Raw genomic sequence first — 14804 nt, 5'->3', positions numbered from 1 at the left:
TTTTCTAAAAAAATTGTTTAGGGGTACTCTCATTTTCCTACTCAAATTGAAATACTGCCCCTCAATGAGGCCAAACTTAGATCCACAAAATGTTTAGGGGTATGCGTCCCCCTGGATCCCCCCCAGAAAAAAGCACTCTGTGTGCGTGTGCGCGAGCGTGTGTGCAGCGTTTCTTGCACACTGTGCGGTGACACCGGCTGTCTGTCTGTCTGTCTGTCCCCCCTTCCCCTTCCCCTGCTTGCGGGAAGGCGGCGGCGGCGGCGGCGGCGGGCGGGGGGGGGGGGACGGCAAGGCAGAGCGGCAGGCGGGGAAGCCATTGCCTGCTTAATAGTTGCTGTTGCAGCACTTCCGCTTCTCTCCCCGCGAGAGAGACACGAGTGGCCAGGCCCAGCCGCACCGAGGAGGAGCGCCAGACACAAAGGGAGAGAGGTAGGGGGAGAGGGGGCGCCCCGACTTTCACCCTCGACGGGCGCAGACGCCCCCCGCGCGCCTGGCCTCCCCCTGAGGGCGCGGAGGAAGGCGGCGGGGGCTTGGGGGCTTCCCGGGGGGGGGGAGGGAGCCGAGAGGAGATGGCAGCGGAGGGGGGAGACCCGGGTGGGCAGAGGAGACGTCGGGGGTGGGGAGCATTTGGGGGGAGATAGAGAGCTGACAGGTCTCACCCCGCACCCCTGGGAGCCGGGGGAGGCCGGAGGGTGCGCGGACGGGAGGGGGGCAGCTTTCTCTCTCCCCCACCCCGTCTGCAAACCGAGAAGGATGGGGTGGTGGGGAGGGAGGCATGTTGTTTTTGGGGGTGGGGAAGGGTAGTAAAACAAAAGCCAAGGGGGGGCGTTTAGAAGTAGAGGAGGAAGAAGGGGCGGGGAGCCCCTTGAGGAGTAGCTAGCTGCTCCCCCCCCCAAGTTGGAGGGGGGTATACTCTATAAACACCCCCTTCCCACAATACCGATTCCTCTTTCGCATCCATTACGGATTTCTCCTCTCCTCTCCTCCCTCCAAGGCATTCCCCTTTTTCCTGGGTTATCTCTGCCCCCCCAGTCCCGAATTACCAGTCCCCGATTATGCGCCTTCTGAAAAGTATTCCCCCCCCCCAACCCTCACTTCCTGTGGTGGTGAGTTTTCCACCTCACCTCTTTCAGCAGCCTCCCAGTTTTTCCTAGTACTGCCCCCCTCTGAATTTCTTACTTCTCCCCAACCTTGTGGAATACCAATGTTTCCACCACTATTTAGCCTCTGTTCTCTGACCCCTTTATCTCCATGTGTCATGGATGCTATTTGGAGGGGGAAAGGGGGGTCGGAGTGGGTCCTGTGTGAAAAGGTTAGAGGAGGCATGTAAGGAAATTGCTTCGTCTCCCTAATCCCAGTTTCCCCTTTTATTAATTTTTGTGGTCTGCCCCCATTTCCAGAGAGGAGCTGGCACTAAATGTTGCTGAAACTTGCAGGTGGGGGCTTCTCTTTGAATCTATTCATTCTTTCTCCCTACAAAGAGAAGTAGAAAACGTTTTCTAAGAGCTTGACCCAAGACCCCCGTGGCTCCTTGTCCAAGTGTTAACTGTCCCCCGTTTCCCTCCCCCCCATTCCTTGTGGTGTTTTCTCTCCAGGTTTGGGGTACGTAGTGTGGGGGTAGCTATGTCGGATGACGATTCGAGGGCCAGCACCAGCTCTTCCTCATCTTCGTCCTCCAACCAACAGACCGAGAAAGAGACAAGCACACCTAAGAAGAAGGAAAGTAAAGTCAGCATGAGTAAAAATTCCAAGCTCCTTTCCACCAGTGCCAAGAGGTGAGACTGTCCTTAGCATTCTCTTCCTTATAGTTGTTGCGATGGCTTTTCTTCACTCAATACCTTTCTGGCATATTCTCTTTCTGCAAAACAATTACAGCATTGTTGCCCGCTCCCCAAGTGCATTATTTTTATTTTAAAGAATCTATATTTTTTCACCTAACCATACCTCTAACCTTCTGCTTGAAACTTGTCGTTATCACCTGTATCCGCCAGCAGAAAAGTTCAGAGCACTTGACTTCAAACCATGAGTACCTCAATACCTGCCTTTCTACCAACTTACTGCGTGGCCTTGGGCGAAACTCTTAATTTCTTCACATGCTTTCCTGTTGGATGGTGACAGTAGTCAGTGTGCAGGAGTGTGATGTAGATTAATTAAGATTTGGTATCTGCATTGAGTTCATCCACTTATGTGTTAAAATAGTAGTCTCCAAGGGAGGAAAAAAAGGCTACTTTCTATCGTTGCTCGCATTCAGAGTCAATCTTTTCTGTCCTTCAAATTCATCACAATTCAGCTTTCAAACTTTGATGCAAAAGATCACTGTTGCTTCAATAAGAAGAATGTTCTTATTGAAAATGTACAGATCTCACCCTTATGCTTATGAATCTCCTATATCTTTCTCTTGTGTGGCTGAGATTTGAATTGGTGTTTCCAACAAATTGTCTGATGGGTCCAAGCACTCCATCTTGTTTGTACTGAAATTAATGTGTCACATTGGTATGAGAAGAGGAGGAGCCTTTCATGAGGAATTTTACAGAGGGGAGGGCACACACCAGTATTTGTATTGACTGCCAGTTCATTTTGTGGAGGGAGAATCAAACAGAAGGAATATTCTTTAATGCTCTGACCTTTTGCTGCTTGGTGATAAAAATCAGTGGGAATTTTGTTGCTGACATCATTGATGCTTGGATTTCTTCGGTTGTGGTTAGTGAAGGGGAACTCTGTACTATTTATTCTCTCATGCCTGCGATGGCATTAAGGTGATCCAATGGGAATGTGTTTCTGCTCCTTCTGTGGGGATCTAGTATGTTTCACTGGACAGAATGCTAGACTTGACAGAAAGTAGGCATTGAGTTTTGGACTCATTAATTTGAGCAAAACAGTGTCTTTTGCCCTGTGTTTCTGACTGTGAAGCAGGTATAATAGTTTCAGTGTTATGAAGATCACTGAGGTTTGGAAATAGTGGACCTGGATCGACCTTAGTAGATTTATGTAGCTTGCCCTTTATCCCTATCAATAGTTTTTGTGTGTGTGTGTGGATGTTACTTTGGAAAGTCATACTGCTTTCATCTCTTGAATTCCCTGTGTAAGATTTGCCTTCTCTTTTGGTTTCTTGCTGTAGGATTCAGAAGGAATTGGCTGACATCACCTTAGATCCACCTCCCAACTGCAGGTATGTGTTGATCCATCTTTTCTAATGGCTGGACTACGTGTTGCAATTAAGTGTGGCTACCACCAACCTGTATTGCCTCCCATGTTTAGTTAAATAAGGCACGTGACACGGCATGATATCATTGCACTCTGTGTTTTCCTGCTGAGTGCAGTTGTTGGCTTCTGCTTGCAGAAGGGCAGGGAAATAAATGCATCTTACCAGATAAATGCAGGACATTTTGTGGGGTGGCAATGAGGAAGACTGGAGAGCACTTGACGGGTTATTACTTCTAAATATAATTTTTGGTTCTGAAATGTTGATGCAGAGTATATTTTCCAAATGGCCTGGAATAATTCCTTATGGCCTTTGAGGCTCAGGAGACAATTCCGGATGTGAATATTCTGTTTCTTATGCTTGTTTTTATTGTACTTCAGACGCAATTGCATTAGGAGTGGATTGCATCATTGGTTGTCATGCTGTGTATATATATATATTTCTGTGGCTGGTCAGTTGTGAAGGATATGAAAACGCATGTTCCCGTCACCCCTTTTGCATTTATAAGTATTATTCCAAATTGCATCATGCTTATTATTGCATTCAATTTGTGAGGGGGGGGGGGGCGGACGGAAGACCTGTTGCTGCTTTTTCAAGTTGTCATGCCTCTGCACGGTGCAGTAGGAGCGAGATTTGAGTTCCTAGCTCAGCATATGCACCTTAAGAGCATGCATGTAATCTGGTGAAAGCACACCCCGGGGGATGTCATTGCCTTTTATAAAATGAGTGTTTGAGCTGTGTGTTAAAAGATTTAGACACTTTCTGAAAGTACCTGCTAAGCTGCTTCTTAGGTTATCACTTACCGGTAGCTTTTGTAGCCCCTGAGCATTTAGATATGGGGTAATACAGTATGATGGTCCTTGGTTGCCCCTGTTAATTAAACAGGAAGGCTACTTTTCAGCACATGCTGTCACCTTTGAGGCTGCTGTTTCTAGACAGCATCTTTATCTGTCCAGGCTGCTAATAACCACTTTTGAGCCAGTTGCTATTGATGGTGGCAGCTGGTGAAACGATCCAGTCTTTTAGAACACTTAGGGTGGAGCTTGCTTCCTCTACCTGCAAGACGTTCCCTTTCTTTTATAACTGCTCCAGCAAGCAAATGATGCGACTGTTAAAAGTTTCATTTTAAAATCCAGCCATCACGTGAAGAAACTGGGAGGAAAATATGTGAGGAGAGCAGAGGTCTGGGCTTAATGAAGGGCTGCCCTGTTTATTTAACAGGATCAGCTAAAGACGGTATTTCCTTCTACTGGCCGAAGTCCCCATTGCAACGGGATCAGGAACATTATCAGTGACTGATGCCTGGATGAAAGAGGGGAGATGACTGATACAAATGTATTATGATGTTAAAGGTTTTTAGTTGTTGGTGTTTGATAAGAGAGACTTAAAAAAAAATGCATGACAAATTGCTTTGTCTTGTTGCCGAAGCTTCATGTGGTTTAAATTAATCATGGTTGTGAATTTGCTATGTGGGTTTTTTTGAATCCGCTGTTCTCAGTGTTGCATTCTTGTTAATGGCTTCCCTCTTACCTTGCCTGATCGAAGCCTAAGTCCAAATCATTCAAGTAATCTCGCAACAGTTATCTCTTTCTAAACAGCTTGTATATGAACTTGGTGCCTTTCAGGGCTATGCTAGCAAATTACCTTGTCAGAATATAATGACTGTAGATGTGGTTTCTTATTTCACTAGTGCAGTCCACTGGGAATCATAAACTTCGAGGCACAATACAGAGGTGTTTGCTTTGCTCAAGCCTTTTGAGAGGCAAAAATTGGTTTATGCTACAAGCACTTTAAACTACCTGGTGATCAGAGGAATCTTGCACTTCAAATCGTATATGTGAGCAGAAGTTTGGATGTTTTCAAGTTTCTTTTTCCTGTGGATTGTGTTGGGCTTGAGAGAAGTATGCTAGCCTTGATTTGGCTCATAATTGGTAGTGAGAGGAGGAGGAGGAGGAAGTGCGGGGGGACCTAGAAACCTTGAATCTGGAATTTTAGAGTAACTGCATTGTTGGCACTTATTTGCTGGGGGTACAAAATTGTGTCTCAAAACCTTGTTCTCTCTTCATTCGCATCTTAAGTCCGTTATGATAATGACGGCATCTTTTGGGGATGTGTTTCCTTTGTCACAGAAAAGAATATTTTTTAATTATTTTGTAGATGTGTTAATATGTTCTCCTGGAAGAGAGCCATTTCTCTAGCTCTCATAGATGCTGCATTAAAATTACAGGCACAGCACAGGCTACAGCATCACGTGTGAAAATAGCCTACGTGTTGCCATTTCCTAACACAGGAGTAACCATTGTGTTGCACCCCCTGACCGTTGGTCATGCTGGCTGGGGCTGGTGGGAGTTGGAGTTAACAACATCTGGAGGGCAACATATTGACTACCCCTGCCTTTATGTATTCCGTGTGAATCCAGCTGTTAGCTGATGCTGTGGGAAAGATCCATACCTTTACACCAGTAGCATTGGCCTGGCAAGGTTGCTTTCTCCTAGCCTGCAGTCTCATGCTGCTCTCATTCAGGATTGGAGACTGCCGTAGTGGCCCATTACAGATGTGAGAAACACACATTTTAAAAGGATTTTTCAATGTGATCTTTAGTACCACTATGATTTCAGGGGACGTAGAGCCAAAAAGCCCCTTGTTGTCTTTTTAAAGGCAGAATGGAATGGCATTTCACCCCACCTAAGCTGCTACAGCAGAGCTGCATGCCCCGAATATTATTGGTGATGGGGGGGGCCTGTAGGCTTATTCCTCATATGCTTTTTGCTTCTTCGAAGAGTTTTCCCAACAAGGCACCTTAAAGCTTTCTGTGAGCCCATGAGGTCCTGCATCTCCCCTTTCATTTGATGTGTTTGCCTTCAGGACAAGGTTGAGCACTGCCAGTGAACCGCCTGCCTGTGTTTTGTCTTGGCTACGCTCGAGAAAGCTTATATTGTTGCTTTTGTTCCTCGAGGGGGCTCACCGTGAAGCCCCCTGCCATAGGCTGCTTTCACAAGTGACACTAAGAATGCCTTTTTGTCCCTCGCACTTGTGGATATGGTTAATGTGGGAAACGGTCGCTTTTAATTTGAGTGATAATCTTTGGAGCTGCTAAATTCAAAGGATCTGGCGGACGGGCATTATCTTATTCCTAGGAGCAAATATAGTCTTTAAAATGCATCATCACATCAGTTGCTGTTTGGTTAGAGAAGTATGCATTCATCCTCTCACTGTCTGTGATAACTACAGGCAAAGTATTTGGAGGAGACCAGAGATGATAATATATGGACATGCATAGTGAAGGTTCATGTGGTGCTGTAACTGTGCAGGCATGGGAAATGTGTGAAAACTGCTGAAGCAGTTCTTGTGAATGTCGCCATTGGGCCTAATTTCTTTGGGCAGTGGCTCAATCCTTCTTTTGTCAGGTTTTATGTATATGTTCTATGGCGCCGAGGAGCTTAAACCACAGAGCCTAGGGCTTGCTGATCAGAAGGTCGGCGGTTCGAATCCCCGCTACGGAGTGAGCTCCTGTTGCTCGGTCCCTGCTCCTACCAACCTTAGCAGTTCAAAAGCATGTGAAAGTGCAAGTAGATAAATAGGTACCGCTCTGGCGGGAAGATAAACAGCGTTTCCATGCGCTGCTCTGGTTCGCCAGAAGCGGCTTAGTCATGCTGGCCACATGACCCGGAAGCTGTACTCCTGCTCCCTCGGCCAGTAACGCGAGATGAGCGCCGCAACCCCAGAGTCGGACACGACTGGACCTAATGGTCAGGGGTCCCTTTACCTTTTACCTTTTACCTTTACAGTCAGACCTCAGTTCCCAAACAGCTCCGTTTTGGAACGTATTGGCTCCCGGACGCCGAAATCCCAGAAGTAAATGCTCCGGTTTTCAAACGTTTTTCAGAAGCCGAACATCCAACGCGGCTTCCGCTTGAGTGCAGGAAGCTCCTGCGACCAATCGGAAACCACGCCTCGGTTGTTGAACGTTTTGGAAGCCGGTCGGGTTTCCGGAACGGATTACGTTTGTCAAACAAGGTTAGACTGTACTAAAATAGTGCGGCTACTTCTGGCTGCTCTTATCATACCAGACTGCTGTTGCATCTCCTCCTCGATAACATGCGAGATCACCTTCCTTGTCCCCAAGCCCCACCTACTTTGCTCCATACGTGATAAGGATCTCGGTGGTTGTTGGAAGCAGCCCCCCCCCCCCCGCATTCAGATGGCAGTACTTTCCAAAGGATCAGGTTTCACACGCTTTCGCTTTATGGTCTGGGAATGACTCCTGACTTGAAACGCTCCAGATGTGTACAGAAAAGTGCTTCCTTTTATTGACTCGGTGCACTTTGGGAATGTGCACCGAAGGCTAGAAATTGCCCTGAATACACCCAATTTGTGTACGCAACGATTACAGCACAACAGACTGAAGAGCAGCAACAAAATATGTGCGGAAAGGAGCAGCAGCAAGCCCTCGAAAGCAGCTACACACCAAACTTTCATGAGGACCCCTAAGAAAAGGAAGAGAGCAAATTGTTTCCTAGAAAGGGGCTTTGTGTAAAACCCTTAGTCTGCCAGTGTCAGCAATTTTTATTTTATTTTATTGCCATTTTTTTGTTTGAGTTATTTGTGTTCTTTTAAATGCCATCTTTCCGGGTAATATTGCAGAGTTTCTGTTTGTCCCGTGCATTTTGATGTGCTAACTTGACACTTGTTAGAGAGTTTCCATGTGAGGGTGAGCAGTTTTCCTTGTCCATTTGTGAAATTGCTTCAGTTCTGGCAGTTATTACGAGAGAACTGAAGGCACATTTTGACTGCGGCTTAAATAGAAGATAGGGCTTTGACATTCAAAGGATCACATCTGGCTAGCAAGAAATAGCGCTGTCTATTGAAATTTCAATGAACACATCTCTCTTAAAACGCTTAGTAGTAGCATAGAATTTCCTTAAGAGTTGTGCTTACATACTGGGCTGGGTGAAGGAAAACAAAGCGGGTGGTCGTGTGTCCCCCCCCCCCCATGCCTATTTTGCATGTTCAGAATTCTGAATTTCATAGGTCGCAGAAGAAAAAGTGCAAATAACAGCATAGTCTCACATAGAACAGTTCGGACTTCATAACTAATCTAACATTTTGTCTCTGTCATTCTAACAGGAGCATTTTAAATATGTTTTTTCAGGTTTGTGTGATTTAGAAACCTTCAGGGAAAACTAATACTAAAACTCCTATTTCAAATACGCAGAATATGCACAAATCCTATTAGTTTGTCCAGATGTTCTTTCTTGTAACTTCTCTCTCTCCAAAAACACCTACAAACCTTTTGACCTGAAATGATAATAAAGGAGGAGGAGGACTAGAGAAATGTTAATGCCATGCTAGGAAGTAATAAATAATAAAAATGCACAGAAATTTATGGGATATTATCTGTGATTTGCAGAGATGGAACTGAGAAATTTGAATTCGATTTCACAAGTTGTGCAGCAAGAAGTTCTTGGTGTTTTTTCAATAGCCCTAAATCTCCCTCTAAACTCAGTGAAGGCTAATATATATGTATATCTGACAATGGCACTGGACTCTACTTTCATATATTAATTAATCTGTGCCCCAGTATCTTAATTCTTTAAAAACTTACACAGATTTGGTCTCCTTAATATCAGTGGAACTATATGCAAGTGCATATTTTTAAGAATCAAGGTTTTAAAATACACTATTTTTTATTATTTTGCAAGAAATGTTGTATGAATGAATGTGTTCCCTTGAGTAGCTATTGCCTGGGCAAATGCATTAAATGGGCTGCTTTCTAGCGCTCCATAATGCAGGAATACTCTGCAGCTGTTTAACCAAGATGAGAGTTTTGGTTTTTCTTCCCTTTGTTCGCTGGCTTGAAAGAGACATTTGTGAATGCCAAGTTCATTTTGCATATGTATGCTTTCTGTTTTTTTGTCAGTGGTGACGTGATATGGAGAGTACTTTATTAATGTTTATTAGCTGAAAAATTCCTACATAATGTGCAGCAAATACTTAAGGAACACTGTACAATAAGGTTCATATGGAGAAATTGCTAGTTAAACCTATAGAAAGACCTACATTAGTTTCTTTTTACTTTTTTAAAAATAAATTAAAGCCAATAATGATTGGAGACTGTTCAGTTAGCACATGTTTCTCTCAAGCAGATCTATCACTTTTTTGGGAAAGCTTTTTACAAAATATTACCCAAATGAAGATATAAAATTCCTTTCTATATTACAATGCCCTCAGTACTGAACAGCCTTTCAGGGCACAGCTCTGAATGAAATCCTCACTTTTAATCTGCTGTTAATGTACTAATCCCATGCTTTCAGATTTAATTACCGCATCCAGATCACGCAAGAGTTTGGTTACTTCATTTATTAGAATTTAAGCATTGTTCTTGGTGGCTTTACCTGCAAAGATGAAAAGAACTTCCTGCTTAAATGCAAATAAAAGTTAAGTGCTGCTCTCCATGTGCAGAGTGCCTTTTCCTCCTCTCGCCATAGGCAACCACAAGCAGCAACCATATTTCTTGGGACTGGAGTAGTGGCTCCCCAAACAGGGTGAGCAGAACAGCTGGAGGGGGCACAAAGCCCCAAAGTAATTCAAGATCTGCATGACAGTAACCAACTCTTCCTCAATCAGCAAAGATCTGTTTTAGAAGAGATGCAGTGGGGAGGGTTTGAAGTTCAAGGATCTAGAGTTTTAAGATGTGTGATGGCAACAGCAACTGCTTGCCTGCCTATTGCATCTGGTTGGGGTTCTTGGAGGGGCCCCATTGAAGGTCTGGGCCCTTGGTCATTGCCCCACCTGGGTACTCCCTAGCATTGGACCTGACTGGGACGGTTGCTAAGTAAATGTCATGCTTGTGGTGCATTGGATTAACAGGATCCTGAATTAGGATGGTTGTCTTGGTCACTATTGTTCCGCAACAGTTTAATTCCAAAATTAAATGCAGGAGTAGGCAGCACGGAGCGTGCACTGTGTTTGATCAACGTAACTTTTTCGGCACTTGTCCATAGACATGTGGAAAAACTAAGTTGCTATTGCTGTCTGGTGGTTTTAAAGTAAGAAGTGAGGGACATGGGTGGTGCTGTGGTCTAAACTACTGAGCCTCTTGGGCTTGCCGATCAGAAGGTTGGCAGTTCGAATCCTTGCGCTCCCGTTGCTCTGTCCCAGCTCCTGCCAACCTAGCAGTTCAAAGGCACGCTAGTGCAAGTAGATAAATAGGTACCGTTGCGGTGGGAAGGTAAACGGCGTTTCCATGCGCTCTGGTTTTTGTCACGATGTCCCATTGCGCCAGAAGTGGTTTAGTCATGCTGACCACATGACCTGGAAAGCTGTCTGTGGACAAACGCCAGCTCCCTCGGCCTGAAAGTGAGATGAGCGTCGCAACTCAATAGTCGCCTTTGACTGGACTTAACCATCCAGGGGTCCTTTACCTTTACCTTTACCTGTAAGGTGAGAGTAGGGTAGCTCTGGCAGGTTAGGGGCCACTTGCCACACAGTGTCTACTGCTTCTCTAATAATGTGGCGGACAGCTATGCCTTCCATTGGCATCAAGTAAGTCACTTGAGAGAGATGGGATGTTGCATTAGCTAGGCATTTGGCCACAATTAGCAGCACTCTCCTGAAATATTTTAGTAAGCACTTCAGATGACCATCCATTGGAAACGGCACGATTTAAAAAACAGTAATAATTGAGCCTGTTTCCTTTTAAACCTGCACCCTTGTTTCTGATCATTTAGCACTATTTCCAGCACATTTTGCAATTTATCTCTGCCCCCAGGAGAGCTAGGAATCTGTCTGTGCCAAAATGTGTTGGGGGCTGCACTTGTTCTTCTGGGTAGGGGCTGTAACACAGTGGTAGGACATGAGCTCTTGCATGCAGAAGATGTCCAGCTTCTATGCCTGACATTTCCCCGTAAAACTAATCTTGGGTCCCAGAGACCTTTGAGTGTTGCTGAGGGAGATAGTACTGTATTGGAACAAGACAGACCAGTTGGTCTGATTGAGTGCATCTCCTTCACCTGTAAAGATTGCTGTACAGCAGGATGATTAGAAAACAAACAAACCGGCTGGCTGATATTTCCTGGGAGCCCAAAATTATTTAGCACAGCAAACAGTTCAGTTGATTCCTTTCTAAAAACAAACAAACAACTCCCCAAAACACCAGAGAGATAGATACTTAATGGCAGGGTTCGTTTAGTTTAGAACATGTGGCAATATGATCTTGATTTTTTTGTACTGATTTCGGGCCATTCCATGAAAAATGAGCCTGATAAGAATGCTAGATGAGCGCTGGACTTTGGTGAGGAAGATTCCAAACGTGCAGTCTAACCATTTTTTTTTAAAGCTAAAGACAAAAGAAGTTTATTTTATGGACCTTCTTTTCAAAAGTCCACCCACGTAGTCTTCACAGAAGTGTTCAAGTTAAAAGTTTTCGGATGATTGTCCCACCCGTGACAGCATTTTTTCCTTAATTTTGTATCGTTAAATTTCTTAAACTTAATTCCTGATTGCATAGTTGTAACCAATAAACATTGATTTAAACAGATATGCTGAGTTTATCATTGATTCACCTCCCAACTCAGTTTTTCCATAAATCAAACTTATCTCAAGTTCCATGTCCTTTTTTGTCCCACCCGTGACAACACTTTTAACATTTAATAAAATTGTCAAAAATATCCATAACAATAATAAAAAAAATTAGTAAAATGTTCAGTATCTTATTAAGAACATAGTTTAAATTTTGGTTGTTAATTTTTATGTATATTTACATTGTTACACATGTGTGAATACCAAAAAACATGGTCAAAGTGTCCCACCCGTGACAATGGAATGGCCCTTTTCTGTTTGATGCACCCTTGCTAAGTAATTCCCTAATGAGCTGAGTGCCTTGCCTGCCAAGTATGAAAAATGACAGATTTTGGAAGCTGCTTTGGCAAAGAATTGAAGTTTGAAATGTCCACATACCACTTAACTTTATTATTTTAACTATCTTGGTGACCCATTGGCAACACATTTTGATAGTGCTTGCGGTACTGTGAGCATATCTTACCTGGCGTCTTGTGTGCAGGGTAGGGGATACAGTAGAAACCATGATCTGGAAAGCCTTATGCCAATGTAATCATATGCAAACAGTGATTTTGTTTATGTAGCTCAGTTTATCTAAAACCTTGGGATGTTTCCTGAGCTATTTTGATAATTGAGATAGTGCTATTGTCGAAGATACATCTAATGCATTGCATAGAAGTAGCAGAAGTAACTTTGGAAACGATGCAGAAAAAATGTACTTAGTGAGTGCAAACAGTTTTTAGTGGCTGGTAGTCTTTTGTGCAGGTTTTGAAAGTTAGCACATAGAAGATCGCACATGCAGTTTGTTATCAATTCAGATAATCCGTGGGGTTCATAGCATTGGAATAATTTCTACTATTGTGTCTGTTTTTAATGCACAATTTACACACTTTGCAAAGAAGAGCAGACAATTTTTACAGCCATTCTATGAAAATACAGCACTGTCCAGAACTGTTCTTACAAGGGCCAAACTCTGTTTTGCACAGGAGATCTGTGATCTCTCTCTCTCTCTCTCTCTCTCTCTCTCTCTCTCTCTCTCTCTCTCTCTCTCTCTCTCTCTCTCTGAAATGTGTCTGTAGGGGACTGCTAATGTGTACTGAGCCTCAGTTAAGGAAGAGGTGTGTACTTAAACCTTTCCCCTGTTTTCGGTTTCCCCAGTCAAAATCCTGCTCTTTGCTCTTCAAAGCTGCTATTTGCCCTTTGAGGAAAACAAAAGCATGTTGATACCTTCAAAAAGGAGAGAGGTTGCTGGTGTGTCATGTCAACGTGTAATAGTTATAGCAAACTTAGTAGCTGCAAGTGAAAACTAGTGTTTATATGTTGCTTCATGCACAAGAGGGTATACTTTTTCTTGTGGCAACCTAGCACGTAGTAGATGCAAAGTGCCTCTGCCTGTTCCTCCTATGCCTTTCTCACAGTTTCCAGCTTTCTCTACAAGCTACTGCCATCTATCTGGTCTGGAAAAAGCAGTAGTGGACTTTGCCAAGTCCCTTCCCTGGAATAGAGGAAGGTAACTGACTTTTTGGGTAGTTAGTAAAAAAGTGCTGCTGATCTTGTAGGGCAATCACAACTGCCTCCCAGAAGCTGGGAGAGAGTCAGGATATGCCAACGCCTGGTGGTTGCAAAGGCTGCAAAAGAATGGTGTAGTACTGCACCACTCTGTTGTAAGGGCCAGAGATGCGACCGCTCTTAATCTGTACTGCTGTTTCTTACTCTGAGAGAGTAAGGTGGGTTGGGACTAGGAATATACTTTGGCGATGGGTTGGGAATATAGTTTGCCACGACTAATTGCTGACAATGGGGTGGGGTGGGGGGACGGGACACTTGCTGTTGACCCTGATGAGCAGGTAAGTGGCCAATTGGACCTCTGTTTTATCCAGTTCTTAAACAGCAAGTATTTAATAGACTTAGAGGTATAGTAAGATTTCCTAAACCCATATAGATCTGTATTGGGTGCCGTATAGATGGTAGGTTATTTAAAAGAAAGCCCTTGAAAGTTCCAGGTTCCACTGTACATGTGGGGGAGAGGATATCTGGATAGGGCCATTGGTTAGAGCTGGCATGGCCAAACATGGCCCTCCAGCTGTTTTGGGACTACAATTCCCATCATCCCTGACCACTGGTCCTGTTAGCTAGGGATGATGGGAGTTGTAGTCCCAAAACAGCTGGAGGGTCAAGTTTGGCCATGCCTGGGTTAGAGCATAACTCCAGGGTTGCAGGTTCGATCCTCGTATGAGATATATTCCTGCATTGCAGGGGTTTGGACTAGAAGATCCTCAGCGTCTCTTCCAACTCTACAATTCTACGATGTAACTTACCTGCTAAAATAATTCATGCAAAGTATGAAAGACAATTTGTGATGGCGAAAATGTGATGTTGCCGGCTCCGAGCACTGTAAGCTATAGGAATACTTTACTTTCAAACTGTGACGTTCCTGAGATGCTACTTTTACCAGCCCTGTGAAGTGCTGTGTAATATATTCTTTCACGTCCGTTTGAATTATACAATTTCCCAAGTACAACTTCCTTGAATTTTAAAAACCAAAAGGCAAAGTGGAAAATAGTGGTGCTCACGACCCCACAGAATACGGCATCAGGACTTGCTACAAAAGAAATAAACATACTGGTTCTAAGACCAAAAACAGCTTCCACAGATAACGTTCCTTGATTAACTCTTCCCTGGGTTACAGAAAGGAAAGACAGTGCTGTGCTAGCGTTGCAAAAGCATGTTGCATAGTAAAAGAATCCTGAAATATAGGTTCCACCTCCACCACTCACCCACATGCACACATCTCAGTTTTGGAGTATTTCTGGAACTGAAGGAGTATTTTCGGTCCGTGTGAATTTTTTGACAAGGGAAAATTTGAAATCTGGTTGTTCTGGAGACATCTTGTCTCTTCTCCACATACATATTTCATTTAGGAAAAGTGTGTCACGTACATCTAGAGCGTTAACATGTGATGATGACCCCTCATGTATTTGTATTTATTTATTTATTTATTTTACTACACAAGGTTTACATCTGTTTCCTAAATGGAACAGCT

The 14804-nt window shown here is 43.9% G+C and overlaps 1 protein-coding gene across 1 annotated transcript in view; it reads left to right on the top strand.

The window, feature by feature from the left end:
• The first annotated feature begins 282 nt into the window (after window positions 1-282).
• UBE2E1 (ubiquitin conjugating enzyme E2 E1) overlaps window positions 283-14804 on the top strand; it is a 56126-nt gene continuing 41604 nt past the window's right edge. The window contains exons 1-3 of the mRNA XM_033166145.1: window positions 283-429; window positions 1596-1775; window positions 3119-3169. Coding sequence (XP_033022036.1) covers window positions 1624-1775; window positions 3119-3169 — 203 coding nt within the window. The 5' untranslated portion in view covers window positions 283-429; window positions 1596-1623. The remainder of the gene's footprint in view (window positions 430-1595; window positions 1776-3118; window positions 3170-14804) is intronic.

The sequence above is a fragment of the Lacerta agilis genome, chromosome 12 (assembly GCF_009819535.1).
Source record: "Lacerta agilis isolate rLacAgi1 chromosome 12, rLacAgi1.pri, whole genome shotgun sequence".
NCBI lineage: Eukaryota > Metazoa > Chordata > Lepidosauria > Squamata > Lacertidae > Lacerta > Lacerta agilis.
The sequence above is the reverse complement of the archived record's forward strand: the minus strand, read 5'-3'. Positions and strand labels throughout refer to the sequence as shown.